Source organism: Corythoichthys intestinalis, chromosome 8 (genome assembly GCF_030265065.1).
Source record: "Corythoichthys intestinalis isolate RoL2023-P3 chromosome 8, ASM3026506v1, whole genome shotgun sequence".
NCBI lineage: Eukaryota > Metazoa > Chordata > Actinopteri > Syngnathiformes > Syngnathidae > Corythoichthys > Corythoichthys intestinalis.
The window spans coordinates 35,991,356-36,019,317 of NC_080402.1; the positions used below are offsets into that span (position 1 = coordinate 35,991,356).

Here is a 27,962-nt window from a genome sequence, read left to right on the forward strand (position 1 = left end):
GCGTTGTATTTACTCATAAATAAAAATTTAATTAGAAACACATTTCGAAGTCAAGTTACTTTGTGAGTTGATGCCATATCCCAAAATTCCTAATTATACATCACAAAAGTCTTTGTGAAGAACTTCTTAGTGTGTGTGTGTGTGTTTGTATATGTGTGTAGTTTACACAAATAATTTAAATATCATTCTCAATAATCAGAAAAACACTGTTACAAGCAAATTAATCATATTTAATGTAAAAAATGTTTCAAACTTTTAACCTTTCCTACTGATCAGTACTCAAGCAGTAGCTCCGTTTCGAAAAGGTTTGTTTTCTCCTTTGCTCGGAGTGCTGCATCAGTATATTAATGTAGGCAAGGGCTGTAAACGCATTCCCTCATTTGTTATGCAGTTTCTGTGCTGCCGCTGACCCCTTCAGGTGGGAATTTGAACTTTTCTTCCTGTAAAGGGGAAAAAACATACCATATATGAGCTAAAGTCTTGTGTGACAAGCTGCTCAAATGCTACATTTTTGTGACATGTAACAATCGAGACAAATAAAGTAATATTCAAAAGGACTACAGGATCTGGACAACACAATTTGAGAAGTCCATGCATTACTTAATTACTTTTTCACTTTGTCCACTGCTTCCGGTTCAAGTATGACCACTTCATCCTCTTCACTGTCAGATATCTCAACCACATCACCTGGAATGAAATTCTGTGTTTATTTAATTGTAAGCGCCAATGTTGGAGGTGGCACATTTAAACTGATTAAAGCAACACTTGGTAACTTTTCAGTCTTGGTCTATTTTAGCGATGCCAGTGGACAGAAGTGGTGTTTTGCCATAAGGAAAACAGCGTTTCCCGCGAGGACCAGTGCACACCCGCATAATGTCGTGAAATCATGACGGTCACCTGAAGATGGCTTTAACAACATTTCTGTTTCCAGCAGCTGTGTGAAGGATGAAAAGTAATACGGTAATGAATCCAGTTGTGGCTAAACAATAGCATATGACTGTTAACAACAGTGTGGCTAACCCCCCACCCTAACTCGTCGCCGCTGACAATTTCAGTTGGGGTGGGGGGCTCACGCCAGCGGGTGAAAACCGGGCCAATGTTCATTCTGTATATCCTGGTGGCCTCCCTTTCTTTTTCCTCACTGGACAAAACTTTTTGTCTCTTTTGTTGCTCTGCCATATTTGCAGAATTTGCGCGAAAGTGTTCCCATTGACTTCTGTCTCTATAATAAATGGAGAAAGGGGGAAGTGACGTATGCTATAGAGCAGTCAGCACACTTGCTTTTCTTTGCGTGGCACGGTTCTGCCACCCTCCTCAAAGTTAATTAGTGCCGGTAGAAACGATACAGACCCCCTCAAGATATGAAAGAGGTGTCATTCAAAAATCGGAATTTTCGCACTATAAGGCGCACCTGACTATAGGCCGCCACCCACCATATTTGACATGAAAATGACATTTGTTCATAGATAAGCCGCACTGGACTATAAGATGTAGCTCTCCTCACTGTATTATGGGATATTTACACCAAAAGATATTAACCGGTAAAACTGTATTTGACAGCGGCATCATACAACTGTCATAAGACGAAATGAACCACCATGACGCTTTGAACTGGCTGCAAAGTTTCATTGCTTCAAAAAGCTTAATTTGACAATCACTGCTGCCTTGGTGGAAACAGTCAACCTCTGCTGCAACCTGCTGTCAACACTGTTGTTGTACAACATGCCTCCTAGCATGCATTGCAGCGCTACAGATGTAAATAACAATCAAAATTCATGTTCAGTGCCAATTATTTCTCCAGTTACTGTTCCTGTTTCATTAATTGCAATTTATGGTATTTAGTAACACTTTATATGACAGTGGCACCATAAGACTGCCATTAGACAATCATACGTATGATATGGCACCGTCATGAGCATTAATGAATGCTCATAACAGATGTCAGTTAGTGTTAACCGCTAAATGATCTCACTTTTGAATGGATGTAAAAGAGCAGAGCTGGACATAAATGGAGTAAATGACATTATTTGCTGGATGACACTTAATGACATCTCTCATGAGCATTCAGTAATGCCCATGATAGTGTCATGTCATAATTATGACAGTCTTATGACACCGTTGTCAAATAAAGTGTTACCTATTAACCCAAATGAATCAACAAATAAGCCGCACTGGACTATAAGCCGCAGGATTCAAAATGAAGGAAAAATGTAGCGGCTTATAGTCCGAAAATCACGGTAGTTGTCATCACAAATGTTATGAAAATATTTTATAAAGGTTGAAAAGTTACCTAGTGATGCTTTCAATGAACCTTCCCTACCTTGCCCCTGATTTTTTACCACTTCCATCACGGTTTCCTTATCTTCATCACTGTTGAAATTTTCCTCTTCATCCTGTTCATCTTCCTCCATTCCCCAGCTGTTTTGAAGCCCTTGGCCAACTTGGCCCATGCCTGGGAGCGGCACCACCGGTGACTGACTTCTAGTTATTTGTTTGTTAAGGTTCCGTAATGGCAAATTCCATAAAGAAAAAAAAAAAAAACATTTGAGCTTTACATCAGATGTAAGATACGTTTGAGGGGGAACCTCGGCCTGCAGGACCATGTCACCGGCTTTTTCGGTCACATCTGTCATTTCGACTGACGTCTCCTCCTTTTTCATAGCGGTGATTCGCTCTTGAGGCATCGATTCAGCAAAGCCACACCTGCCGCCTGACTTTCTGAAAAATAGTCATGCAGAATTATTATTGGTGAAAAAAAGCTGGACTTCCACCATTGAATGTTCAAGTACATAATGGCAAACTCACCGTGCTGTTTTATCATTCTCCAGAGCTTTTGTGATGAGTTCTGTGATTTCAGACACTTTGACGCTGGCTATTTTACTGCATCTCATTACCTTTAATGCCACAGACATCGAAATTATACATCATGACTATTACTTTTACAATTGAAATCTAGGTTATCAATTCAAAAAGTTAAACCACAAAAAATAACAGGAGGCTATTAACCTGTTCTTTGAGTAACATGATACCACCACTAGACTGGATGGAACAGATTTCTCTGTGCTTGTTCATTGCAATCATCAGCAAGCCATCCATCACACGCTCCTCCCGTTCACTTGGATCTACAAGTAAATAGGTCCTGCACAGAAAGTAGTCAGTATTAGAAAAGGGGGTAAGTTTGCATCGGGATGGTAGGGGCAAAACCGTACCTACTTTTCAGGATGCTCAAATTGTCCCCAACAACTTTTGTGCAACTTTATTTGCATTATATAATGTGTTCAGTTATATAGGTCATTTAGATTGTCTTCCCATGTGCTGTAACGATAGAATTGACCCTACCATTATTAAATCAATTATTGTCATTATTTTCAGACTTTCATTTACGGGAGCAATTTTAACAACTTTAATGGTTGATTCACAACATTAAATTACATGAATGTAGTTTAAAGCTGCTGATACAGATATTTTGTTTCGTGTTTTGAACTGCTAACTTGATACTGAGATAGTTTATTTAAGCTTGAGAGGATTTTTGTACTATTTTTGCATCTAATGTATGAAACATTAAAAGCAGTTAATAGTTGGGGGGGGTGCATCAGTGATCGAATCATAGCCTCTGAATTGTAATCGAATGGTGATGTGCCTCTAGTCTTTATGGTTTCTCTTTTTTTTTTTCAAAAATTGTTTCAAGTGACAAAATATTGCTCGATTTTGTTTGTTTGTTTGTTTTAATATACAACACTCAATAATTTAGTGGAAGGTTTTAATTATAGCATGACATTCAATCATTCATCTTCCCAGACGCTAGGGATGGGAATCGAAATCCGATTCCAATTCGGAACCGGTTCCGAGTGTTTCGAGGCCTCGACATCACAATGAAAAAGCCCTAACGATCCCTTTAACGATTCCTAAAGACGCGTATTGCGTCGTGACATGTCTTGTTGTCCAGACGCATCAAACTAGCATGGCGCCAAGAACCACTCGCTCCAAAGTTTGACTACACTTCACCAGGAAAGAGTGTGAAAATGAAAGGTTACGACGGGTAAGCACGAGCATTGCAGCCATAAACATAACAATGACAGCACGTAGGTTCAAACGCTCGAAAGTGTGTCTTCACTTCACGAGGAAAAATTACAACAAAGCGACTTGCAGTCATTGCAAGGTGGAGGTAACTGCATCGGGAGGGAATACGACTGCGCTGTCCTCACAGAGAGGCTAAAGCTCAGTTCTGGCTATACAGCTAGCTAAACTCCCAAATGACGATGTAGAAGACGTTGGTATAATTTGCTGACTTTATTCAACCATCACTTGAAGAGTGAAACTAAGAATAGAAATGAAACAAATCAATTTCGTCCCCAATAACAAACAGGTTTGCATCAACGTAAATCAGCGATAATTAGCTGCTAATAACAGTATGGTTAGCATTCGTTCGCTAGCATTAGCACATCGTTCAAACCACTACACAACTGCATTTAAGTGTCCGATCGCAAGTGGAAACACAACAACAACAACACAAAAGATGATACATACAGGCGTTGCCTCTGTAGATATTAACATTAACAAAGAACGTAGGCTCGTAGAAGTGTTTCCCTCTCTCACTTCGCTCGCTCACTCGCTTGGATGCGGCATTTCTTCGGGTGCCCAATAGTGTTGTATCGGTCGCGAACGATTCGTTCTTTTTGAACGAATTGTTTTGGTGAACGAGACCGAACTAATCATCATCTGCACTGATTCGTTCTATGAAGGTGGTGCTTGTTCGCTGCGTGGGAGGGCGTTGAGCAAGCGGCAGCGTCTTCTGACATCGCACACGACCAATCAGACGCCAGCCTCATCGCGGGCAGGGGAGGGACCGGAAACAGAATCAGGGCGTTTGTCACTCACGTCCACGTGTGGCCAATAAGCAGCCAGCGTGCAGGCAGGGGGGCAAGACTGAGTTTTGTCACTTCCCGTTCAGTGACTCGGTCCTCCGGTTCCTGACCTAGCTTGCTGCTAACTTGATTTTCCAGTAATGACTATGCGGTGAATGAATCAGAAAATGAAAGGAAATGACTTTGTCACATATTTGTTAACGTGGAGCCTATCAAATGCTGCTCAAACAGACAAAAACACCACACAAATCTAGCGAGCATTGTTTAGAGTAGTACTTTTCTCAACAAACTCGTGACTGCCTATGACGACATACTATCAAATTTACAGTAATTTAAAACACGGGTAGCTCCGAGGCAAGCAAAAGCTGAGCTGCGGTCGCGTGACGGCAGTGAAGCGGGCAGAGAACTGTCACTATATGGAGGCTTCATGGCAGCGATATTTACCTCATATGTGCACAGAAAAAAATATTTAGTATGATCACCATAATACTGATTTGCAATGAAACTGTATATACATGTCAATTTTTCCCCGAGTGTTTTATTTTTTTTTTTCGTGTCAGCGTGTCGGGTGTTGGTTGGTTTGACAAATTATGTCAATCCGTCCATCATGTGCTACTCAAGCGCCCAAAACAACGCACGCAGACACGGGAGATGTCGCAATATGTCTACATTTTTCTTAACAGACTAATGAGAGTAGAAAGGCGACATCGTAAAGAGCTAACAATTATTTCTCGTCAGCATTTGACGATCTGAGATGCGGGGACGACAGGGGAGCTGACCGGATTATTTTATTTATTAATACCAGTGCAAAAAAACAATATGATCACCATAATACTGATTTGCAATGAAACTGTATATACATGTAATTTTTTTCCGAGTGTTTTTTTTTTTTTTTCTTCGTGTCAGGTGTTGGTTGGTTTGACAAATTATGTCAATCCGTCCATCATGTGCTACTCAAGCGCCCAAAAACAAAGCACGCGGACACGGGAGATGTCGCAATATGTCTACATTTTTCTTAACAGACTAATGAGAGTAGAAAGGCGACATCGTAAAGAGCAAACAATTATTTCTCGTCAGCATTTGACGATCTGAGATGCGGGGACGACAGGGGAGCTGACCGGATTATTTTATTTATTAATACCAGTGCAAAAATTCAACACTATCATCTTAATACTAAAAAACAAAAATACAACAGAGCGAGATGTAAATATGATGTGTTGGTCGTTCCATATTCAGAAATTAAACTTTCGATGTATTTTTATTTTCGTGACAGCAAACATGCTGTATATGTATGTGTGATCAAGAACCTGCTAAAGAAAGTCCGTGCGCCCCCGCCCCCTACTCCCCTCACAAAAGGAAAATGTTTAACCGTGTCCTAAATCGAAATGCAAGCACGAGCCATGACTTTGAGCCCATAGAACTAGGACAGACGACGCGGAAGTTCTCCCTCGCTTTTGCAGCAGCAGGAGGGAGACGAGGCTGTATGTGAAAGCAGAATGATACCGCCTGTCACTCATTTCTGAAACTACGACGAGTGGTCAATGTGGAAGAGAGGGAGGGACCAAGCAATGTCACTTCCCGTTCAGTTATACTGCGAAGCGGTCTTTGGTGATTCGTTCGGCAACGTCACTTCCCGTTCAGTAACCGAACGATTCGTTTGGGCGGGGAGGGAGATGAGGGGGTCGAACGATTCGTTGAACGATTTGTTTGAACGAATCTTTTTACTGAACGAACCGGAATGGATTCGTTTGCTCAAGTGAACGACAAATCTCGTCACTAGTGCCCAAACTGCGGCCCGCGGCCCAAATAAGGCCCGCCTCCACATTTGGTCCGGCCATTTTGAATTTTTTTTTTTTTTCTCAATCGTGTTATTTATTTCCTGGCCTTTTTCCTTGAAGAATTCAGAGAGGGTTATTTGGTTATCATCTATTTAATTAATAGTGTTTTTATTATTAATTATTATTATTATATTATTATTTTTATTTTATTTACTTTCATTCCGTGAAGAATCCAGAAAGGGTTATTTGATTGTGGCTATCTGAAAAACAATAATTTTTTACATTTATGCACTTCTGCAATCGTCACACTTTTTCTGTTACAAACTGACCCCGGCCCCTCATCAGAGAAGGGAAAAGTTATGTGGCCCTCACAGGAAAAAGTTTGGGGACTCCTGCTTTAACACATATTGCCAAAGGCAGAACAACAACCTATCTGCCAATATATACCAATATTTTTGATTTCTATTAGATAAATGTTTAAGTAAAATGTTACACATTCTTGTGTATTTGCCACTTATTGCCACAGTTAACATTGAGGCTTTGGGCCTCTTTTGATTTCGTTGTGAGTTTGTAAGGTTGTGAGTTTTGATTAAACAAACTCGATGCCAATCAAAACGTTTGTTCTTTTTCCCCAAATTAGAATCGATAAGAGAATCGATAAAGAATCGAATCGTTAAGCAATATCGATAATGGAATCGGAATCGTAAAAATCCTATCAATTCCCATCCCTACCAGACGCTTATCCTCATGTGGGTTGCAGTGGTGCTGCAGCCTATCCTGGCTAACTATGGGCTTTAGGGGTGTGACGAAATATCGAAATGGTGATATACTGTATGGTGATACTTTGTATCCCAAAAGGTTACCGATACGCTCCTGTCAAGAATCGAGATATCATTTTAAAAAGGTGACAATTTAAAAAAAAATTTTTTTTTTTTTTTTAAAAAGGCTGCCATTGACAGTGCTCCACGCTCAATCCATTTAGACTGGGAACATTCGTTCATTCAAAACCAGAGCATTCACGGTCATTCGGTCCGATTTTCAGGGCATTTACAGGTCACTTGCTTTTCATTTTAGGGCATTTACAGGTCATTTCCTGTTGAGTTTGAGTAACTGCCTATTTATTTGGGTGATTCCCTTGTCACTTCCTGTTCTGTAACGCAAAATAAACAGCAAGTGACCCATAAAATACCCCATAATCAACAGAAAGCAACTGAAAATCAACAGGTAAATGGCCCAAATGTACTCAGTGCCTGGCATTGGCTGCCACTGACGCCCATAGACGTTCAATCCGTTTGAAGATGGCAGTGAATGATTCGTTCATTCGCTGCCACCCTCCCAGTTCAAATGGATTGGACGTCTACTAGTGATAAACTCATCCCAATTCACAGCAGAAGTTTGTTTTTCTGTTTATTAGTTTTTTGTAGACTATCCTATAACATAGGTGTCAAACCAGTTCCACAAAGGGCCAAGTGGGTGCTGGATTTTGTTCCAACCGATACCGTGCAAAAAGTTTAACCAATGAATTTTTTTTGAAACAAGCAGCACCTGACAAAGTTGAACCCTTTAAGGTCTGGGCCTATTTTGTCTGATTTTGCTTGCCTTTATATTTCAAAGAAAGAATTGTTTACGATGGCCTGGTTTGGTCCCTTTTTTTGTGACACCTTGACCTTCATGTCCAAACTGTTGTTTCCTTCACTGACCAATTATAAATCATCATTTTGGGCCCAAAAAGACCAAAAATTCCAAAATCGTTTTGTCAAAATTTTTAATATTGATGTCCAATTGACAACCAAACATGCGTAACGAACCGTTTTGAAACTTTGTAATATTTATTCAACATGTTAGGATGAACATTCAACCCAAAAAATTTAGAATAAATAGTCTTATATTTGACAATTCAACATAAACAACAGGTATAGCCATAGGCGTTTTTTGCCTTTATACATGCTCTAGTCAAAACAGGTTATATACAGCAGACCAAACAGTGAAGAACAGTGAAAAAAATATATACCATCTAACACAAAAAGTGTTTAGAGGCCATCTCTTGATGAGTTTAGGTATTGCGGCCCATCACTTGACGAAAACTATGTACATACAATCAAGCTTCTTGAACACACATTTATATACACAAATTGAGAAGACTGATTGTGGGGAAAATATTTATATATATATATATAACATTGGGAAAAAAAGTATTTTCAAAAATATTTACAATAAACAAGTTAAATTTTTTTCAGGCATGCCACTCCGAAAAGCAGTTTCGTCCTGGAATTAGACACAGGGCTACACCACACAGCCCACACTTCCATGGGGTGTCGGTCCTCTTTCCACCCTTCCATTTTCATTTCACTTTACTTTCATTGTCACTATAAATGTACATTGGAAAAAAAGTCAGTATTTATGAAAATAATAAAGTATAAAATAAAAATATATACAGCAATAAATAATAATGGAAATCTATATTCATGACAATAGAAAGAATACCATAGCTGAATATGTGCTACATCCCTAATCTTCATATAGAAAGAAGAACACTACAAATTATAAATTCCTGCCTGGGATACACACAGTGCACGTACGACTTTGATCTGATATGCACATTTTATTATTATATACACAAACACACACTTATATTGCATCAAAAGAAACTTTGTCTTGCAATATCAAAAGAAACTTTCAAAAGAAACTTTTTCAGCATTAAAAAAAAAAGTGAGTTGGCTTACCTCTGCTCGTCGATGGCGTCATCCACGTGTTCAAATCCGTCACTATCTTCACTCGAGGACTCTTCCGAAGAAGACTATGATGACGAATTTGGACCATCCTCTTCCTCAAGTTGCGCTAAATTTAGTTTTCCGTTCATTCTTAAAGTCACACAAAGTCGCTCGTTCGATCCAAACGGCCGTCGCTCGCCACCTCGCTGCTTCAGAACACTCCTCCCTCTCGTTCGGTGGAACCTCGCATGGCAGTTATATTTGTAAAAAAAAAAACGCATTTTGTGCTTCCAATGTGACTTCGAAAGGGTTCGTTTGATTTGTGTTTTTTTCATGGAGCTTCCGTTTTGAAAAAGGACAAGAAATGATGGAAATATAGACATAAACAAATGATCCGTGCAGCGTTTTAATGTTTTTTTTTGAGAGGACAATAAAACTATAAAACTTAAATGACAAAATCTCACGTTTTAGTTGGTCGATTGACTTCAAATAATAACAAGAGTAAACCGCAACTCCCGCACTTTAAAACGAGACCAACCAACGGCATGTGGGTGACGTAATTAAAACGTGGGAGCACTTCAAAGACGACGTGCGCTGAGGACGCGCCGGCGCGTCCTTCGACTCTCAAGGGTTAACTGATTACCCATATAAGAGATCAGATTGGTCAAAAGGTGTCCTCTTCATTGGTTGGAAAGAAAACCTGCACCCACTTGGCCCTTTATGGAGTCAGTTTGACACCAGTGTCCTAGAATGATTTCCTGACCAATGTATCGCTAGATCGTCAGATCATCGTGAGGTACCAAGAAGTTCCCACTCCTAGTAGGCTTAGTACACCCTGAATCAGTTAACAGAATTACACATAGCAAGATACATCAGATCACAACTACTTTTTGGTTCATAACAAATATGGTTTAAAAACATAATAATCATATAGAATTTTATTATGTACAGTATATTGTGTCTGTTAGTCATACTGACAGAATGACTTTAGATACAATCTGTTTTATATGTTGCAGCCTTACTTACCCTTGCTGGAAAAAAGCGAAGCTGACACTGATGGGCATGTGGTAGATACTTAAAGGAATGGGATCTCTTTCTTCTGTACTATACTGAAGAAACACAAACAATCAGTTCCATCATATGCTCGGAAACAGACTACAGGTCAACACATTCATATTCAGATTCTTGAAAGGAAACTCATGGGAAAGCAGAAAGTTTCACAGGACAGGATACTGCCGTGTATTCATCGTCTTATTGAGTAAAAAGGAAATATACATTGTAATTCCTACTAATGACTCACCACAGTGACTTCATCTCCCTGGATCCCAACATCAGGCCGCCTGAAGTGGCACAGTGCAGTGACCGCAGCAATGCTGGCAGCATCCATCAGGTTCCCATCATGATTCAACAGGTGTACATCGACCCGAATTTGCCAAACCTGCTCATCCAAATGTAGCAATGTCACCATTACTGCAGTAAAGGTCCTTTTACTTTTTAACTGTTGCGTTGTACCTTTTCCCCGGACACGACACACAAGGACTCCGTATCAATGCACTTGGAGTTCCTTAAGCATCTCTCCAGCTGACGGTTTAGCTTCACTGACAACTCTGATTGCCTTTAGAGAAAATAATTCACACGCTTGATAAAAACTACAATAGAGCGACTCAAGCAGTTGTAATCAGCATCAGTTTCCTCTTCACCTGCCCTGCTCAAATGTAGGTGAAGCCATGGGTGACAGCTCGACATTGAAGAACATGATTCCCTCATTTGGTCGGTTATCTTTGGGGGCCACCAGCTCACAGGATACCTGGGCCATTACCCTGTTTCATGACAAGTCTTTATAACTAAATAGTTGAGGGATTGTTTTCAAGATTTGCAGAGATTTTTTTAACTCAGAGTGTAATTTTTCTAGAGATATAACCCAAATGGGTCATTTCTATTTATTTACACAGGTTCTATTGTTTACATTTTTAGAAATTACATTTTAAGTATTTTTTTGTACGTAAAATTAAACATATCAAGCACTTCAAGAAACTGAAACAGACCAAAATTATGTATTAGTGTATTGTTACATCTCTACAACAGATGATTATTTTTAATAAATAAATAATCTGATGATTATTTTTACGAGTAATCAGACAGGGGACCATTTAATCGCCATTCTTTCACACAAAAACAAGCCATCTTTCGACATAGTGCACAAAATTCCTTAAGTCATTCATTAGAGTATGTCTGATCATATTAGGGTGGATTATTATCATACTACGCTGTACTACATTTCTGCTCTCTACTGGGAGTCATTGCTACTAAATCGTTTATAGCGCTGAATCAATTTTAAGATACAACTCTTAGAAGGTTATTCTAAATTTTAAGAGTGCGTGACCACACGTTCACCTCGTTTTGCCCAGTTCCACAAAGCAGCATCCGAAGTCAGTCCCGAACATGATCTTTAGTTTCCTGTAGTCATACGTCTGCCGTCCATCCAATCGCTGCAGGAGGAAAAGCCATTTACATGATTTTATTTACACATAACTGTATATGGGGGAAAAAACAGACAAGGCTGAAAAAGCAGTTTCTGCTCTCGCACCCCTCCTTAAAATAAACTGCTGTATTTTAAGCCAAAAGAACTGTTGTGTTTGATAGAACAATATGTCTATATGCTGCCATAGCAGATTCATGGCACATTAAGCCCCAAACTATTTTTAATTGTTCTGTTTTACCCTGGAAACCCCTCTTTACAGACATCGCGCAACCGCGTTTGTTTCACCCCAGCCATAAAAAGAAGGTAAGTAATCGTATTTATTATTCGAAATGTCTGTCAGTTTTTGTTTAGAATCATTAATTGATATCTAATATTTAGTTTAAAAAAAAAAAAAAAAACTTTAAAATTGTTTTCACTTGCATATAAACTTTTAAACAAATTAAGTCACAATGAAAAAATTGGTGTCTGTAAAAAACTCACAGATATCTACCTCATAACTATCGCTATTTTTTCATTACTGTCACATTTCCCCCAGTATTTTAGATGATAAATAATCGTTCCAAATAAAGAAAATTGGGGGGCGGGGGGTTTAAAAGGGTAAATATATGAAAATGAAGATCTCGACCACTCCTTGATGTCTGCGATTTCTCCATCGCGACCCTTGTTATATTACCATGTTTCACCCATAAAGTCACCAAAAAATCCGGCTGTGGCCATTCACAGCTGTGCCTTGACACTCAGTGACACACGCTACATGAAGTTTTCAGATCAAAACAAGGTAAGTACGCGATAATATCTCGTTAAAATCATGGCGTCTTTAATTCTGCTCTCGCGCGCGCTCACCTCCAGTTAGGGTTTTCCTGTTTGTTTGTTTTTTAAATGCCCTCCCGTTCAACATTTTTCTTCCCACCGAAAATTGAAATTTTAATTTTTCCGATGATCTATCACAGATGCATATAGGACATTTTTTAAATTTGGCCAAATTGGGGGTCTCAGAGCGGCACTTCATGTCACCTGAGTGTTTTCCGCCATAGATATAGAATGCCAAAGTGTCCCATTTTAATACAATATTTATTCAAACCATGCATTGCCAATGTTTCGATGGCGACCAGATACCGTTTCCAAAATAATCGAACAATACTTACTTTTTTCTCTTGAATGGCTTTTAGCAAGAAATCCCGCTCACAGTTTGACAACGGCGTCTCCTTCATTCTGCTGTAATCGTTAACAAGTGATGTTAAAACTCAAACGGCATTACTTCTATCTAGAGGCATGCCAGGGACAGTATTGTGTTGTGAACTTTAACCCGGAAAACAATTTAACGTCACGTCTAAATGACTGGAGAGCTAGATGGATTATATGGGCTGTGAGCCAATCAGGAAGCCGTTATCACATGTCGGCCATTTTGCGTCAGTGCTATTTGATAAACAAAGTTGTACGGTCGTCCCCAGGTTACGAACGAGTTCCGTTCCTACACTGGCGACGTAACTAGAATCTTCGCCTAAATCTGTATTAACCTTTGAAGTACCTGTAAATACCTCCTAAATCTCAAAATAACGACCCAAAACATGTATTTTAGGTCATATTAATACAATAAAGTATAAAAATAAGATACTGGATTTACCATCAGTGCTGGTGAATGACAATGAGTATGGCGGATTATTCACAATTGGAGACACAAGAATTCTTGTTTCACTGATGTTTACTGTAGTTTTACTTTTAAAGTGCCCGTGACAGGATAAAAAAAGTCTTGAATAGCATTATTATGTGAATTAAAATCATATTTTTAGACGATTCCACTATATACAATAATTTGGCAAAGTGCATACAAAGAAAAATGAGTCTTCTAATCTGGCGTTTAGCCCTGCGTTGAAATGTTTAAAGAGCCATATTGGACCAAATATATATATATATATAAAGGCTGTCAAACGATTAAAATTTTTAATCGAGTTAATTACAGCTTAAAAATTAATTAATCGTAATTAATCGCAATTAATCGCAATTCAAACCATCTATAAAATATGCCATATTTTTCTGTAAATTATATATATATTCTGTAAAATAAATTGTTGGAATGGAAAGATAAGACACAAGATGGATATATACATTCAACATACGGTACAAAAGGACTGTAGTGGGCATTTCACTCTACTGTCATTTAAATCTGTGTATGCTGTCCTCACTCCGAAGCGTCTACTTTTTCCAAAGCTAGACAGCTAGTGAACGACGCCTTAATAATTAGACTTCTTCCTTTTTCATCTGATTTATTAATAAAATGGCCTCAAACCATTGTCCTCTTTAGACCGTTGTAAAACTACAAAAAAAAAGTACACAAGCATTGCATTAGCAACAACGTTAGCTTAGCACGCTATACAGGTTCACTAAACATAAACAAAAAGCGTCTCATACAAAAAATATAACATTTCGCTTACTAACATAATATGTACATTCTTTACAACAACCATACTTACGGACAAATCTTGTCCAAGGATCTATAAGCCCAACATTATCAGCCCGAGACGTCGTGCAGCCATAATGAACTGGAAAGAAAACAATAAACCATGTCGCAAAGCGACCACAAGAGTTCGCTGTTGGACAGCACAAAAAGTCTTGCTGTAAAACTTACCAAAAGGCAGAATACTTTCTGAGCGGGACATGTGCGTTAATTGCGTCAAATATTTTAATGTGATTAATTTTAAAAAATTAATTCCGCGCATTAACGCGATAATTTTGACAGCCCTAATATATATATATACACACACACATATATACATACACATATATAGATATATATACACACACACATATATACACATACGTATATATATATATATATATATATAAATAAAATGAAGGCGACACATGTATCATGTACAATGCCGCCTCAAGCAACTTCAATACAATATTAACAGAGGTAGCTAGTAACTTGAGTAAATTTTAAGAAAAATGTACTTCTAAGAGTAGTTTTACTAAGCCATACTTTTTACTTTTACTTGAGTAGATTCGTGAATAAAAAGAAACACTACTCTTACTCCGCTACTTTGGGCTACACAAGAGTCATTACATTTTTCCTCTTTATTCTATATATTAGATTTTTTATTTTTTTTAGCCAGTGATGCTAAGAGCAGCTCTACTGATTTCACCAATGAGACGTCGCAACGATAATTACATGACTCCATTATACCAATCAGACACAAGCTTGCTGTTCTATTTTCACGCCAGCCTGTTCAATCATGGGGTGTCTTTAAAACACCATAAAATATGTAGTATTTGGTATAGAGCACTGCCCTCAACATGACTCGAAAGCGTGGATTTTAACCTCCCTCCCATTTTCATTTGGCACCGTTTGACCATGGAAAACCGGAGATATGATCCTTTTAATTTCAAAATAGTCGTTATGAAGGAACTAACTAACTAACAAACTAGGAACTATTTTCTCCACCAGAGGGCACTCATGCTCTTTGGACGAATAATGCTTCATTTATGTAATTTTTTATCGCGGAATTCAATGATTTTTTTTTTTTTTTTTTTTGCATTTCTTTGGCTTAATGTGTTTATGTAATGTGCTATTGTAAAGTATCATTATAAAAACAGTTCATATAGATAACTTTGTGCTCAGAAAAAAATGTTTAAAAAAAGAAACTCTAACAAAAATATAAGCACATACTCACAATGTTACTCATTACTTGAGTATTCTTTTCACCAAATACTTTTTAAATTGTACGTAACTTGAGTACATTTTTTGGACGACTACGTTTACTTTTACTTGAGTAATATTATTTTAAAGTAACGCTACTCTTAGTTGAGTAAAATTTTTGGCTACTCTACTCACCTCTGAATATTAACTCATTCACTCCCAGCCATTCTCATTCACTCCCAGCCATTTTCACCGGAGCAACCCCCTTCATGGAAATTTGGAACCCAACAAAAGAAAGATTAGACTCTTTTCTTTCAGCAGGGAAAAAAATAAGTTCATATTTTTTTCCATTCTTTAGATATCAGCATTAGAAAATAGCTTAGTTTGAGCAATTTTCCAATTTCTGATGAAAAACATACATTGCAAACATAAGTTTGACTTTAACACAGCTACTTTTTGCCTTTGTGACATCCCAAACATCTGAATGTTTTCCTTCTACAAAATAACATAAAAAAAAAAACATGACAAATAGAGCTTTTGATAGCAAAGTAACAATTTATTTACTCATAACTAAACTGTTGAACTGAGAAATGACGCTGTTGTGGCCGCGGCTGTATCGGCAGACGGGGTAAAATTTTCCCTCATCAAGATAGATTTTTTAAAATCTTTCTTTTGTAGTGACCACTACCTCATAACAGAATTCACCAAGGGAACTTGTGCAGGGCATGTGCCTTGTGTTTACATCGTTCTCCACATTTTTCTCACGCTTCTTACTTCTTCCAACTTCCGTTTCCTGACTATTTCTCTTTAGGGATGGGTGGATCGATACCAAAATATTGATATTTCAATCCGGCGTGTTAAGTTTTAGGTATCTATCCCCAAGCAAAAGTATCGATATTTTTTTGGGTATATTTTTGTGTTCACTTTTTGTACTACTTTCCCCTTTCGCGTTCTACACGCACGTAAGCAGTACACGCACGTAAGCAGTGGACCGGCATCTGCTCCCGCCCCCATTTACAGTACGCCCCTATTCTGTGTCGATCAGCATGCTCTTACTCCGCCCCTCTCACGAGGCACCAACACAGTCACAACAAACAAACATTTGGAAGCATATTGTTTTTTGTTATACAAACAATTAAATGCTTGATTTCTTATGTTTTGTTGCTATTTATTTTTATTTTGTTAAAGGTCTGTTTCAATTATTTCAAAATCTGTTTGAAAATTGTGTTAGTAAAATAAAATTCAAGAACGGCAAGTGACTATTGTTGATTGGATTTGTTCTTAATGATCTACCATTATAGGGCGGTAACATGCTACTATTAATTCGTTCTTTAATTAGATCAAAAAATATTTAACTTAGGTAGATTAAAATTTGTTCAAATACAACGTGTAGCTGGGAAATGTTCTGTGCATATGAATTTAAGGGTCATGGTTAAAGAGTGAGACTGACTAATCAGATTTTGTTGTTGATGGATTATATTCAACGTGGATATATAGAAATACACACACATATATATATATATATATATATATATATATATACACATATATATTAGGGCTGTCAAAATTATCGCGTTAACGAGCCGTAATTAATTTTTTTAATTAATCCCGTTAAAATATTTGATGCAATTACTGCACAAATGCCCGGCTCAGACAGATTAAAATGAGAGCACAGTGAAAGGTGTACTTTTGTGTTTTTCGGAGTTTTGCCGCCATCTGCTGGCGCTTGGGTGCGACTGATTTTATAGACTTCAGCACCCATGAGCATTGTGTAAGTAATTATTGACATCAACAATGGTGGGCTACTAGTTTATTTTTTGATTGAAAATTTTACAAATTTTATTAAAACGAAAATATGAAGAGGGGTTTTAATATAAAACTTCTATAACTTGTACTAACATTATTCTTTTAAGAACTACAAGTCTTTCTATCCATGGATCGCTTTAACAGAATGTTAATAATGGTAATGCCATCTTGTTGATTTATTGTTATAATAAAGAAATACAGTACTTATGTACCGTATGTTGACTGTATATATCCATTCCAACAATAATTTACAGAAAAATATGGCATATTTTATAGACGGTTTGAATTGCGATTAATTACAATTAATTAATTTTTAAGCTGTAACTCGATTAAAAATTTTAATCGTTCGTTTGACAGCCCTTATATATATATATATATATATATATATATATATATATATATGTATATATAATATAAACTTCCGGTATCGATATCGGATCAGGATCGCAATATTTGGCCTTGGTATTACTTGGTATCGGATCGAATCCAAAATCACTGGTATCGCCCATCCCTATTCTCTTCATTCATTTACTTTCATGGTCTGATACGAGTTCTTACCAAATGCGCTACTGCCCTCCAGTGGCCAGTTTTATTGCTTTATAATTGATTTTGAGCGTTGTGCTTTGGAGCGAACTTGCATCAGAATTTAGAGATGTCTCTTGTGCATAAAATACGTAAAAGATGTATAAATACGTTTTTGGGACACTGATACAATTAAAAAATAGAACGTATTTATACATTTTTGGGAGCAAATGAGTTAATGAATTAGAAGAATGTTTGTGTCATCTTTGTCAACCTACAGAAACCATAATAAAACAAAAAATATATTTCCCTCTCCAATCTTTTCCCATTTTTAAATATTTTTGAAAAAGCTCCAGGGAGCTATTAGGGCAGCCCTTAAGAGCCGCATACGGCTCCAGAGCCATGGGTTGCTATTTGCCTAGGTGGTTATGGCTTTCATTTTGTTCCTGAATGGTGTTTCATCTCCTGATGTTTAAGAGAATTAAAGAACCCTGGAAAAGAGAAAATCCACTTTTTACTTCTTCGTTACATACTTTATATACATTGAATATATATACCATACAAAATCTAAATACGACCTTTCACCCATTTACGAAGTGTTCTTTGTAATGAAATGAATGCTAAAACTTGCAAGCCAGACCCCTCTCAAGTCTCAACACTGAAGACGTTTGGTATTGCGCATGCGCGTAGGTCACAGCACTCTGGTCATGTTGGAACCGTTTGAACATAAAACCGTTTTTCGTTCCTTGCTGTCATCTGACTGAGTGCTACCGACTGCACCGTCGTTTGAAAGTGTATGCTCGCTGTTGCCTTCTCCCTTCGTTTCATTAGCCAAGCGCTCAAAACGTTGTCTGGTGTGGAATTTCTCCGTGACAACACGACGCAAGGTTTGTGCCCTCTCATTCATTCTCCATCCCTCCTTCTTCGACTCGCTGCTTACAATGTATGTAATATGGGATCTCAACACAGTTTGGGCTTGAATCCCTCCCTGTCTTTGTTCCATTATTCTCTTTGAGTCGCAACATTTTGTAAAACAAGCTCGAAATGCGCCCTTCTATCTGGTTTATGGTATGATAAACCCATATTAGTTGGAGGAGCAGGTGCTGCTCAGCAAGCGTTCTTCTCGAAAGAGTTTGGACGTCGCCGATTTCACAGGCAGCCATGTTAGCTCGATGACCTGTCCCAAGACCTCTTGCGTTGGTATTAAATGGCTTACCCATTGGGCTATTAAGAGGTGCACTCAGTTCATCATTACACGGCTGCTTGCGGAATGTGCTGGTCACTCGTGCACATTTGCGCTGTTTGATTAGAGTGCAATTGTAATCTGCTTCTCTTGTTATTAATATATTATCAATCGTTCATCAGATTCAAATTCATTGACAAAAATGTTTGTGATCACAACCGGATTTAATAATTCTATGTGGAGCAGTCCCATAAAATGATAGCAGGTTAACTCGTTAGCTGGCATGACATCCAATTCATTTTAAGTTGCAGGGTTAGCAGTGAATGATCGCAGTAAATTTGTATAATGTATGACTATGATTTTGAATCGTTTATTGTGTGTGGATTTAATATTTAACCTCTTCAGAGACAATGGATAGCTATTCAGTGGGTAACTGTTTTGGGTCCTCAAAGAAAAACAAATACAGTATTAGCAGTTATTATATATTAATTATTAATAAATCTTGTAGTGTGTATACATATATATATATATATTATAAGGCTTTGATATCTACATTTCAATCATTCAATCAAATTTATTTATTTAGCCCAGAGGTTCTTAACCTTGCTAAAGGTACCGAACCCCTCAGGTTTCACATGTGGATTCACCGAACCCTTCGGAATTAGAAAATAAAGCAATTAAAAAAAAAAAAAAATATCTAAGCTAGGAAGCTAATCATTTAGCAAATTGCTGTTCAGAATTCTTCTCATTTTGACAGTATGTTTTAATAAACAGGTCAAAAGTTGAGCCCACGTTGCCCATTGATCTGGTGTATTCCCACATACCTAGTGCGAGTCAACCTTCCACTGAGCAAACTAGTTCCTCCTCCCATCAGATTAAGCCTGTAAATTGGGAGCAAACCAGTCCAAAGCCTGGTCTAAAAAGCCGGTTTGCCTAGATTTACTCAGCGTATAAAAATAGGGCTCTGCGTTTCTTTTCACTCACCGAACCCCTTACACCACAGGTGTCAAACCGATTCCAGAAAGGGGTGCAGGTTTGCTTTCCAACCAATGAAGAGGACACCTTTTCACCAATCAGATCTCTTACATGTGTAATCAGTTAAACTTTGTCAGGTGCTGCTTGTTTCAGCAGGAAGTTCATTGGTTAAACTCTCTTCACGGAATCTGAACAAAATCCAGCACCCATTTCGCCCTTTCTGGAATCGGTTTGACACCTGTGCCTTAGACCATGGGTGTCCAAACCTGTCCGCAAGGGCCGCTGTGGGCCCTGGTTTTTGTTCCTACCAATCGAGCACAGACCGTTTAACCAATGAAGTGTGTGCTAAAACAAGCAGCACCTGACTGCAATCAACTGATTACACTTGAGAGACACCAGATTGGTGAAAAGATGGCATCTTGTTTTGTAGGAATGAAATCCAGCACCCACTGCGACCCTATGTGGAATAGTTTGGACACCACTGCCATAGACTTACTCACCGAACCCATTGGGGTTCGATCGAACCCAGGTTAAGAACCACTTATTTAGCCCTTTACAAAACTGGAAAGGTCCTCAAAGTGCTTTTCAACAAAGACAAACATGGCTCATGATAAATAAAATGCAGGAAGATATTATACAATGACATTTAAGAAAAAGACAGCAAATAAAACTATAAAACAGATAAAATCCGAAAACATTAAAAAAAAAAAAAAAAAAAAAAAAAACCCTAAGAAATAAAACCAGGCTACCCTAATCTGGGGAAAAGGAGAGTCTAAAAAGGTGTGACTTTAACCAAGACTTAAAAAGGCCTAGATTTGTAGTGGTGTGGATTTCAGGGGGGAGGCTATTCCACAACCTGGGGGAAGCAGCCACAAAAGATCGGTCTCCCCACTGTTTTAAGTTTCGACCTCGGAACGTGCAAAGGAAGTTGGCAGGTAGAACGAAAAGTCCTGCCAGAGTTACGGAGGTTCAAAATTTCTGATAAATAAGAAGGAGACTGGCCATTAATAGAAATAAAAACAAACAGTAAAAGTTTGAAATCCATTGCATACAAATACATACCAGTACATTTCCAGAATCTATTGTTCCAATGCAAGTAAATATCCGCTGTGCAAAATAATATTGTCATTTCTTATCAATAATCCTTTAAACCTTCCCAATGGGAACGCAAGGTGATTAGTGTTCATAAGAAGCGTGCTCTGATAGCTCTTCAAGAAATATTTCAAAGGTGATGATGAAGTATGGCTTATGATAAATAATGCCATAACCCAGATAATGGATATTAGAAGTATCTTATCATATTTGTTGTCATGTATAGAAATGCTGGTGTGCTGGGGATGAATGGTGTGCAAAAAGCCAGAAGAGTACAGGAGGAATATGAAAAAGTGAACATCACGTGCCAGCCACTTTGACACTAATAGAAGCATGCAAATAAAAAAATATGGTACATTAATTTGAGGTTGTGACTTGTGAGTCGTGACCTGATTAAATACATGTCTTAGATCAGTGGTTCTTAACCTTAAGGTACCGAACCCCACAAGTTTCACATGTGGATTCACTGAACCCTTTGGAATTAGATAACAAAGCAGTTGTTTTCAAATTCAAAACTGATATATCTAAGCCAGCAAGCTAATAATTTAGCAAATTCCTGTTCAAAATTATTCTCATTTTGACAGCATGTTTTGTAAACAGTGTTCTGCCAAAATCTGCTACATCGGCGAAATGTGCTACATCAGTCGAATTTGACACCCAAAGTACTACCGTGCGCTCTAAGCCTGTTTTGTTTAGATGCATACAGGAATAACGTACTAAAGAAATGCCTGCAGAAAACACTTAAATGTAGTTATATCAAATAATGACGGTTTAACTACGCTACGTGACTAATGTGGTCAACTGCTTTAAAGCTAACACAAAAAACACACCGGTTAAAAGTATGAGAGAGTAATACATGCAAAAAGTATCTTTGAGGCAGTGAAAAGGTTCTAAATAACTAAATATAAACAAAACTAGTGAGTACTCTCAGCTTCTAACTCATGTGCGCATGCGTGTGGATGCAAGCGCGCTGAGCATTGTGTAGCACGTTTCGCCGCGTAGTAAGGAATGGCTGAACAACGGGTCAAAATTTGAGACCACGCTGCCCATTGGTCATACTAGGTGCGAGTCAACCATCCACTGAGCAAACCACTTCGCCCTGTGTAAAGGGACCCAACCCATGAAGTACAAACTTTGATCATGTCTCTTTATGTTTGTGTTTGTGTTCATGTGATGTCATGCCCCTTTTCTCTGTTACTGTTCCTCCATTCCTCTATCTTTTTATACACTTGTCATCGTTATACACTCGTCTTTAAAGATGAAGCTAGACAGGCGCTGGATGTGGCGGATACTGTTCCTCTTTGCCCTAACTGTGGCAGTGGTACTGACACAAAAGCACTCCGAGCTGGACCAATCAGAAGTCGATGAAGAGATTGGCTTGGAGGAGGAGGAAACTGATCAATTAGTCTTTGGGGAGGAAGAAGAGGAGGAGGAAGATGAAGAAGACGAAGAAGCAAAACAAACAGACCATAAAACCAAAGCCATTGACGAGGTTTCCTTTCAAGTAAGTAGTTAAATGTACTGTGTCCACACAATGGGACCATATATTTGAAAATAGGTATGTTAGGCCGTTTTATTTTTTTTTATGCTAACTTCATAGGTAACATATGAGACACCTGTGCCCATTGGAGATGTCCACTTTGCTGAGACATTTGATGATGGCTCATTTGGCAGGTAATCTATAGCTATACTTATACAGTGGTACCTCGACATACGATCCTTTCGACCTCCAACGTAAAATTTGACTAGTAATAGTAATTGTGCAGTGGGGAGAACAAGTATTTGATACAAAAACCCATTGGCAGTGTATCAAATACTTGTTCTCCCCACTGTACCTGCAGTATTTAGGTTTTAGGACTGTGGCACAAATTAATCAAATTCATTCTCATGGGGAAGTCCCGCTCGACTTATGACTATTTCGACTTACAAACCAGGTCCTGGAACGATTTAAAGTTCGTATGTAGAGATAACAATGTATAAATGGAACTTCTGTGTATGTGCGTGTTCGTTCCCTATGGAATCCAAAACGGCTGGGTGGATTTTAACATTTGAAATTTTACACAGTTGTACTTTGTTTCTGGGAGTGCTCTTAGATGAATTTGGTATATGTAGGCTTCAATTTAGTTAAAACGAATTCCAAACTCCCAAAATGAGCATAGGAAATCCCTGATTTGTGTAGGCGACAGCGCCATCGTTTGGACGAAAGATGTATCTGTTGCAATTGAAATGTCACAGTTTGCTTTCAAACTTTACGGTTTCATGTACAAATTTAAATGTGATGTGATGATACATTGTGTTGTTGAGTACTCCGCAATAAGATGCTGGCTTGAAAAAAAAAAACAAAAAACAATAGTACAGTTTTCCTGAACATTTCTTACGAAGGGATTCATTCTGGCTGGATAGTTTATATTCTCTAAAAATGTGAGTTTGTCTGTGTGGATGTCTGTGTGTTGGTGTCTTATGGATGCCAAAATGGCTGGGCGGACGAAATTTTACACAGTTGTACTTTGGTTTCTTGAAGTGTTTTTAGATTGGTTTGATCTCTGTAGGCCTTCATTCAATGCGGAAAATTATCGAAACTCCAAAAATTAGCATAGAAAATGCCAGTTTTCACCCAAGCAACATACATACATTTATAGACTTCACTATCGGGTAGTAGTCTATAATACATATCCCTTTAACTTTGAAAAGTAGCGCCAAACAACCTTAGGTTATCAAAAATTTGTGACAAAGGTTATATTTGGCATCTCATTAAAGTAGTTTATAATTATAATACTGTGTATATTGACAGGGGGAAATATATACTATCTGACCTTTCCACCTAAAATCCTCAACATGTTGTGCTGTTCACTTTGTCCCATTCACTGTATTAGGCTTACGCTTTCAACTTCATTTATAAAGTAATAGTAACAAATTATTCTTGTTTTGAAAAGAGGCCAGCACAAGAACAAGTAAACAAAAAAGGGTCATTAAAAACAGAGCAAGTGTACCTAACCAGGGCTTGAATTTGAGCCTTTTTTGTGTCTGGAATTTATTTTTCACAGATGGCAGTTGTCCAAAACTGTGAAAGAAGATGCAGATGATGACCTCACCAAATATGATGGTTTGTTTCCTCCTCCTCTTCAACATATGAAAGTGCTGTTTGTGTTTGCACAATAAATGTCTTCCCCAGCAAAACCCTATGAACATACAGCAGTACGAAAAAGTATCTGTACCTTTTGGAATTTCTCACATTTCTACATAAAATCACCATCAAATGTGATCTGCTCTTTGTCAAAATCACACAGATGAAAATACTGTGTCTGCTTTAACTAAACCTCCTACCATTTATAGGTTTTCATATTTTAATGAGGATAGCATGCAAACAATGATAGAAAGGGGAAAATAGTAAGTGAATCCTCTGCCTAAGTAGACTTAAAGAGCAATTGAAACCAATTTTTACCAACATTTTAAGTCAGGTGTGTGCCCAATCACTGATGAGTGGTTTAAAGCTGCCCTGCCCACTATAAAACACACACCTGGTAAGAAATGTCTTGATGAGAAGCATCGTGTGATGTGCATCATGGCTCAGTCAAAACAGCTGTCTGAAGACCTGCAATCAAGGATTGTTGATTTGTTTAAAGCTGGGAAAGGATACAAAACCATCTCTAAAAGTCTGGATGTTCATCAATCGACAGTCAGAGAAGTTGTCTACAAATAGAGTTTGGCACTGTTGCTTCTCTATCAAGGAGTGGCCGTCCACCGAAGATGACGCCAAGAGTTCAGTGCAGAATATTCAGAGAGGTAAAAAAAAATACACATAATATTATATGTGATGGTTCACTTATTTTTCCCCCTTCTGTCATTGTTTGCATACTATCCTCATTAAAATATGAAAACCTATAAATGTTTGGGTGGTTTTAGTTAAAGCAGACACTGTTTTTTCATTTGTGTGATTTTGACAAGGATGAAATGCCATTTGATCATTTTATGCAGAAATGTGAGAAATTCTAAAAAAATACAGATACTTTTTCATACCACTGTATGCATTTATTTTGTCTATAAAGGGAGCTTTTGACTTTCTGTGTATGTGGTAAATGCAGGAAAATGGTCTGTGGAGCAGCTGAAGGAGAACAAAATTCCAGGAGATAAAGGATTGGTGCTCAAGTCCCGTGCCAAGCATCATGCCATCGCCGCTATGCTTGACAAACCTTTCATCTTTAAGGATGAGCCCTTAGTTGTACAGTCAGTAGACACGAATGAATGTGCACATATGCCTTTACCTTCTTAACCAGAAACAACCCTTATAAACAATGTTTTCCCACTGGTCAAAATGTCTTAAAAGCAAGTTTTGTCCATGTTTTTCCAGGTACGAAGTTAATTTCCAGGATGGCATTGACTGTGGTGGGGCTTATATTAAACTGCTTTCAGACACCGGAGATATAAATCTGGTTAGTAAAATGTGCCGTGCTTGTATCAAAATTACACTTTTGGTGAATTGATGACTACTTAAAGTAGTAAAATTCATGAACAGATTTAAAAAATTGCCATCACATTATCATCTATTGGTCTACCTTACAGACAGGTTTGTAGATTTGTATATTCAATTAATGCCCTTAATTTGCCGGCTTTTAGGAACAATTCCATGATCGCACACCCTACTCCATCATGTTTGGACCCGACAAGTGCGGTGAGGACTACAAGGTGCACTTCATCTTTCGCCACCAGAATCCCTTGAACAAAGATATTGAGGAAAAGCACGCAAAGCGAGCTGCGGTTGACTTGAAGAAGTTCTACACTGACAAGAAGACACACCTCTACACTTTAGGTATGATGGTGTGTGGGGACCTAGCGCATGATGCAGATTAGAGTTAGGGGGGAAATTCAACCCTAATGCAGGTTTACCTTTGTAACGCAAAATTAAGTATATGGCTCTTATGCTCTTATGTGTATGGCCTCATTCCATCCATTTTCAACTCTTTTCAATCCTGTCATAACAATTATCACATTTATTCCACACCAAAACTACAACATAAACCTCATAATACCACACGTCTAAATAGTTTGAATTACACATCAGCAATATACTGCAAAATGTGTTCCTGTTTCCAGTCTTAAACCCAGACAACAGCTATGAGATATTCATTGACCAGTCGAGTGTGAGTCGTGGCAACCTGCTGAATGATGTGGTCCCTCCGGTCAACCCTCCTAAAGAGATCGACGATCCAAATGACTCCAAACCTGAAGAATGGGATGAGAGGCCCAAGATTCCTGACCCAGATGCTTCCAAGCCTGATGACTGGTGAGTGTGAACTCCATACTAGTAAAATCTGCTTTGCCAGCAAAATCGTACATGAAAATTTTGAGAAAATGTGGAAGCTATGTTGTAAAAACACATTTTGTTAGGGATGAGGATGCACCTGCAAAAATAGAAGACCCAAATGCAGTGAAGCCAGAGGGCTGGCTGGATGACGAAGCTGAATATATCTCAGATATGAATGCTGAGAAGCCAGAAGACTGGTAGGGAAACATGGAACACATTACCAACAAACATGCAATAACACAATTAGAGTAAAATTTGTAATTGGGCATTTGGGAATCAACCTACGCTTTTTGGAACATTATTATCATTTTCAATAGAGTTTAGTCCCATTCCCTTATGGAATAGTGGAGGTTGATTGCAGTAGTGTATTGTTTAGCTATTCTGACCACGAATGTCCCTATTACTGATTATTTTTACTTCCAATCCGAGTTTTTCAAGATATGTTTTGCAATCCAATACTACAGTGATCTCTCGCGACTTTGCCCTTCAAACGTCGCTCCGTCAGTCCATAGCGGGTTTTTTTTTAATTGAAAAATAAATAAATACAGTATTTGAACATTTTAAGATGTATGCTTTAATATACAGTGCCTTGCAAAAGTATTCGGCCCCCTTGAACCTTGCAACCTTTCGCCACATTTCAGGCTTCAAACATAAAGATATAAAATTTTAATTTTTTTGTCAATAATCAACAACAAGTGGGACACAATCGTGAAGTGGAACAAAATTTATTGGATAATTTAAACTTTTTTAACAAAAAACTGAAAAGTGGGGCGTGCAATATTATTCGGCCCCCTTGCGTTAATACTTTGTAGCGCCACCTTTTGCTCCAATTACAGCTGCAAGTCGCTTGGGGTATGTTTCTATCAGTTTTGCACATCGAGAGACTGACATTCTTGCCCATTCTTCCTTGCAAAACAGCTCGAGCTCAGTGAGGTTGGATGGAGAGTGTTTGTGAACAGCAGTCTTCAGCTCTTTCCACAGATTCTCGATTGGATTCAGGTCTGGACTTTGACTTGGCCATTCTAACACCTGGATACGTTTATTTTTGAACCATTCCATTGTAGATTTGGCTTTATGTTTTGGATCATTGTCCTGTTGGAAGATAAATCTCCGTCCCAGTCTCAGGTCTTGTGCAGATACCAACAGGTTTTCTTCCAGAATGTTCCTGTATTTGGCTGCATCCATCTTCCCGTCAATTTTAACCATCTTCCCTGTCCCTGCTGAAGAAAAGCAGGCCCAAACCATGATGCTGCCACCACCATGTTTGACAGTGTGGATGGTGTGTTCAGGGTGATGAGCTGTGTTGCTTTTATGCCAAACATATCGTTTTGCATTGTGGCCAAAAAGTTCAATTTTGGTTTCATCTGACCAGAGCACCTTCTTCCACATGTTTGGTGTGTCTCACAGGTGGCTTGTGGCAAACTTTAAACGAGACTTTTTATGGATATCTTTGAGAAATGGCTTTCTTCTTGCCACTCTTCCATAAAGGCCAGATTTGTGCAGTGTACGACTGATTGTTGTCCTATGGACAGACTCTCCCACCTCAGCTGTAGAACTCTGCAGTTCATCCAGAGTGATCATTGGCCTCTTGGCTGCATCTCTGATCAGT

At 38.3% G+C, this 27,962-nt stretch overlaps 2 protein-coding genes across 4 annotated transcripts in view; one reads left to right on the forward strand and one right to left on the reverse strand.

Moving 5' to 3' along the window:
• On the reverse strand, positions 1 to 19,976 carry exosc9 (exosome component 9). Of its 2 annotated transcripts, none has more exons than XM_057843378.1 (12): positions 19,809 to 19,976; positions 11,749 to 11,843; positions 11,055 to 11,174; positions 10,867 to 10,969; positions 10,655 to 10,792; positions 10,381 to 10,463; positions 3,007 to 3,139; positions 2,806 to 2,894; positions 2,572 to 2,718; positions 2,321 to 2,481; positions 609 to 687; positions 1 to 440 (listed from the first exon to the last, which is right to left on the reverse strand). In XM_057843378.1, exons 2-12 carry the CDS (start codon positions 11,796 to 11,798, stop codon positions 377 to 379), a joined length of 1,167 nt encoding a protein of 388 aa, XP_057699361.1. In that variant the 5' UTR covers positions 11,799 to 11,843; positions 19,809 to 19,976; the 3' UTR covers positions 1 to 376. The 2 variants fall into 2 exon arrangements, with proteins under 2 accessions (XP_057699361.1, XP_057699359.1); XM_057843376.1 differs by lacking the exon at positions 19,809 to 19,976 and adding an exon at positions 12,982 to 13,156 and having other exon boundaries at positions 3 to 440.
• The window catches only part of clgn (calmegin), a 19,777-nt gene continuing 10,304 nt past the window's right edge, over positions 18,490 to 27,962 (forward strand). Inside the window, exons 1-9 of one of the 2 annotated variants that reach the window (XM_057843374.1) lie at positions 18,490 to 18,688; positions 22,310 to 22,555; positions 22,652 to 22,725; positions 24,096 to 24,154; positions 25,134 to 25,275; positions 25,400 to 25,481; positions 25,666 to 25,858; positions 26,143 to 26,332; positions 26,437 to 26,550. In XM_057843374.1, coding sequence (XP_057699357.1) covers positions 22,310 to 22,555; positions 22,652 to 22,725; positions 24,096 to 24,154; positions 25,134 to 25,275; positions 25,400 to 25,481; positions 25,666 to 25,858; positions 26,143 to 26,332; positions 26,437 to 26,550 — 1,100 coding nt within the window. In that variant the 5' untranslated portion in view covers positions 18,490 to 18,688. The remainder of the gene's footprint in view (positions 18,689 to 22,309; positions 22,556 to 22,651; positions 22,726 to 24,095; positions 24,155 to 25,133; positions 25,276 to 25,399; positions 25,482 to 25,665; positions 25,859 to 26,142; positions 26,333 to 26,436; positions 26,551 to 27,962) is intronic. The other variant, XM_057843375.1, reaches the window with a different exon arrangement.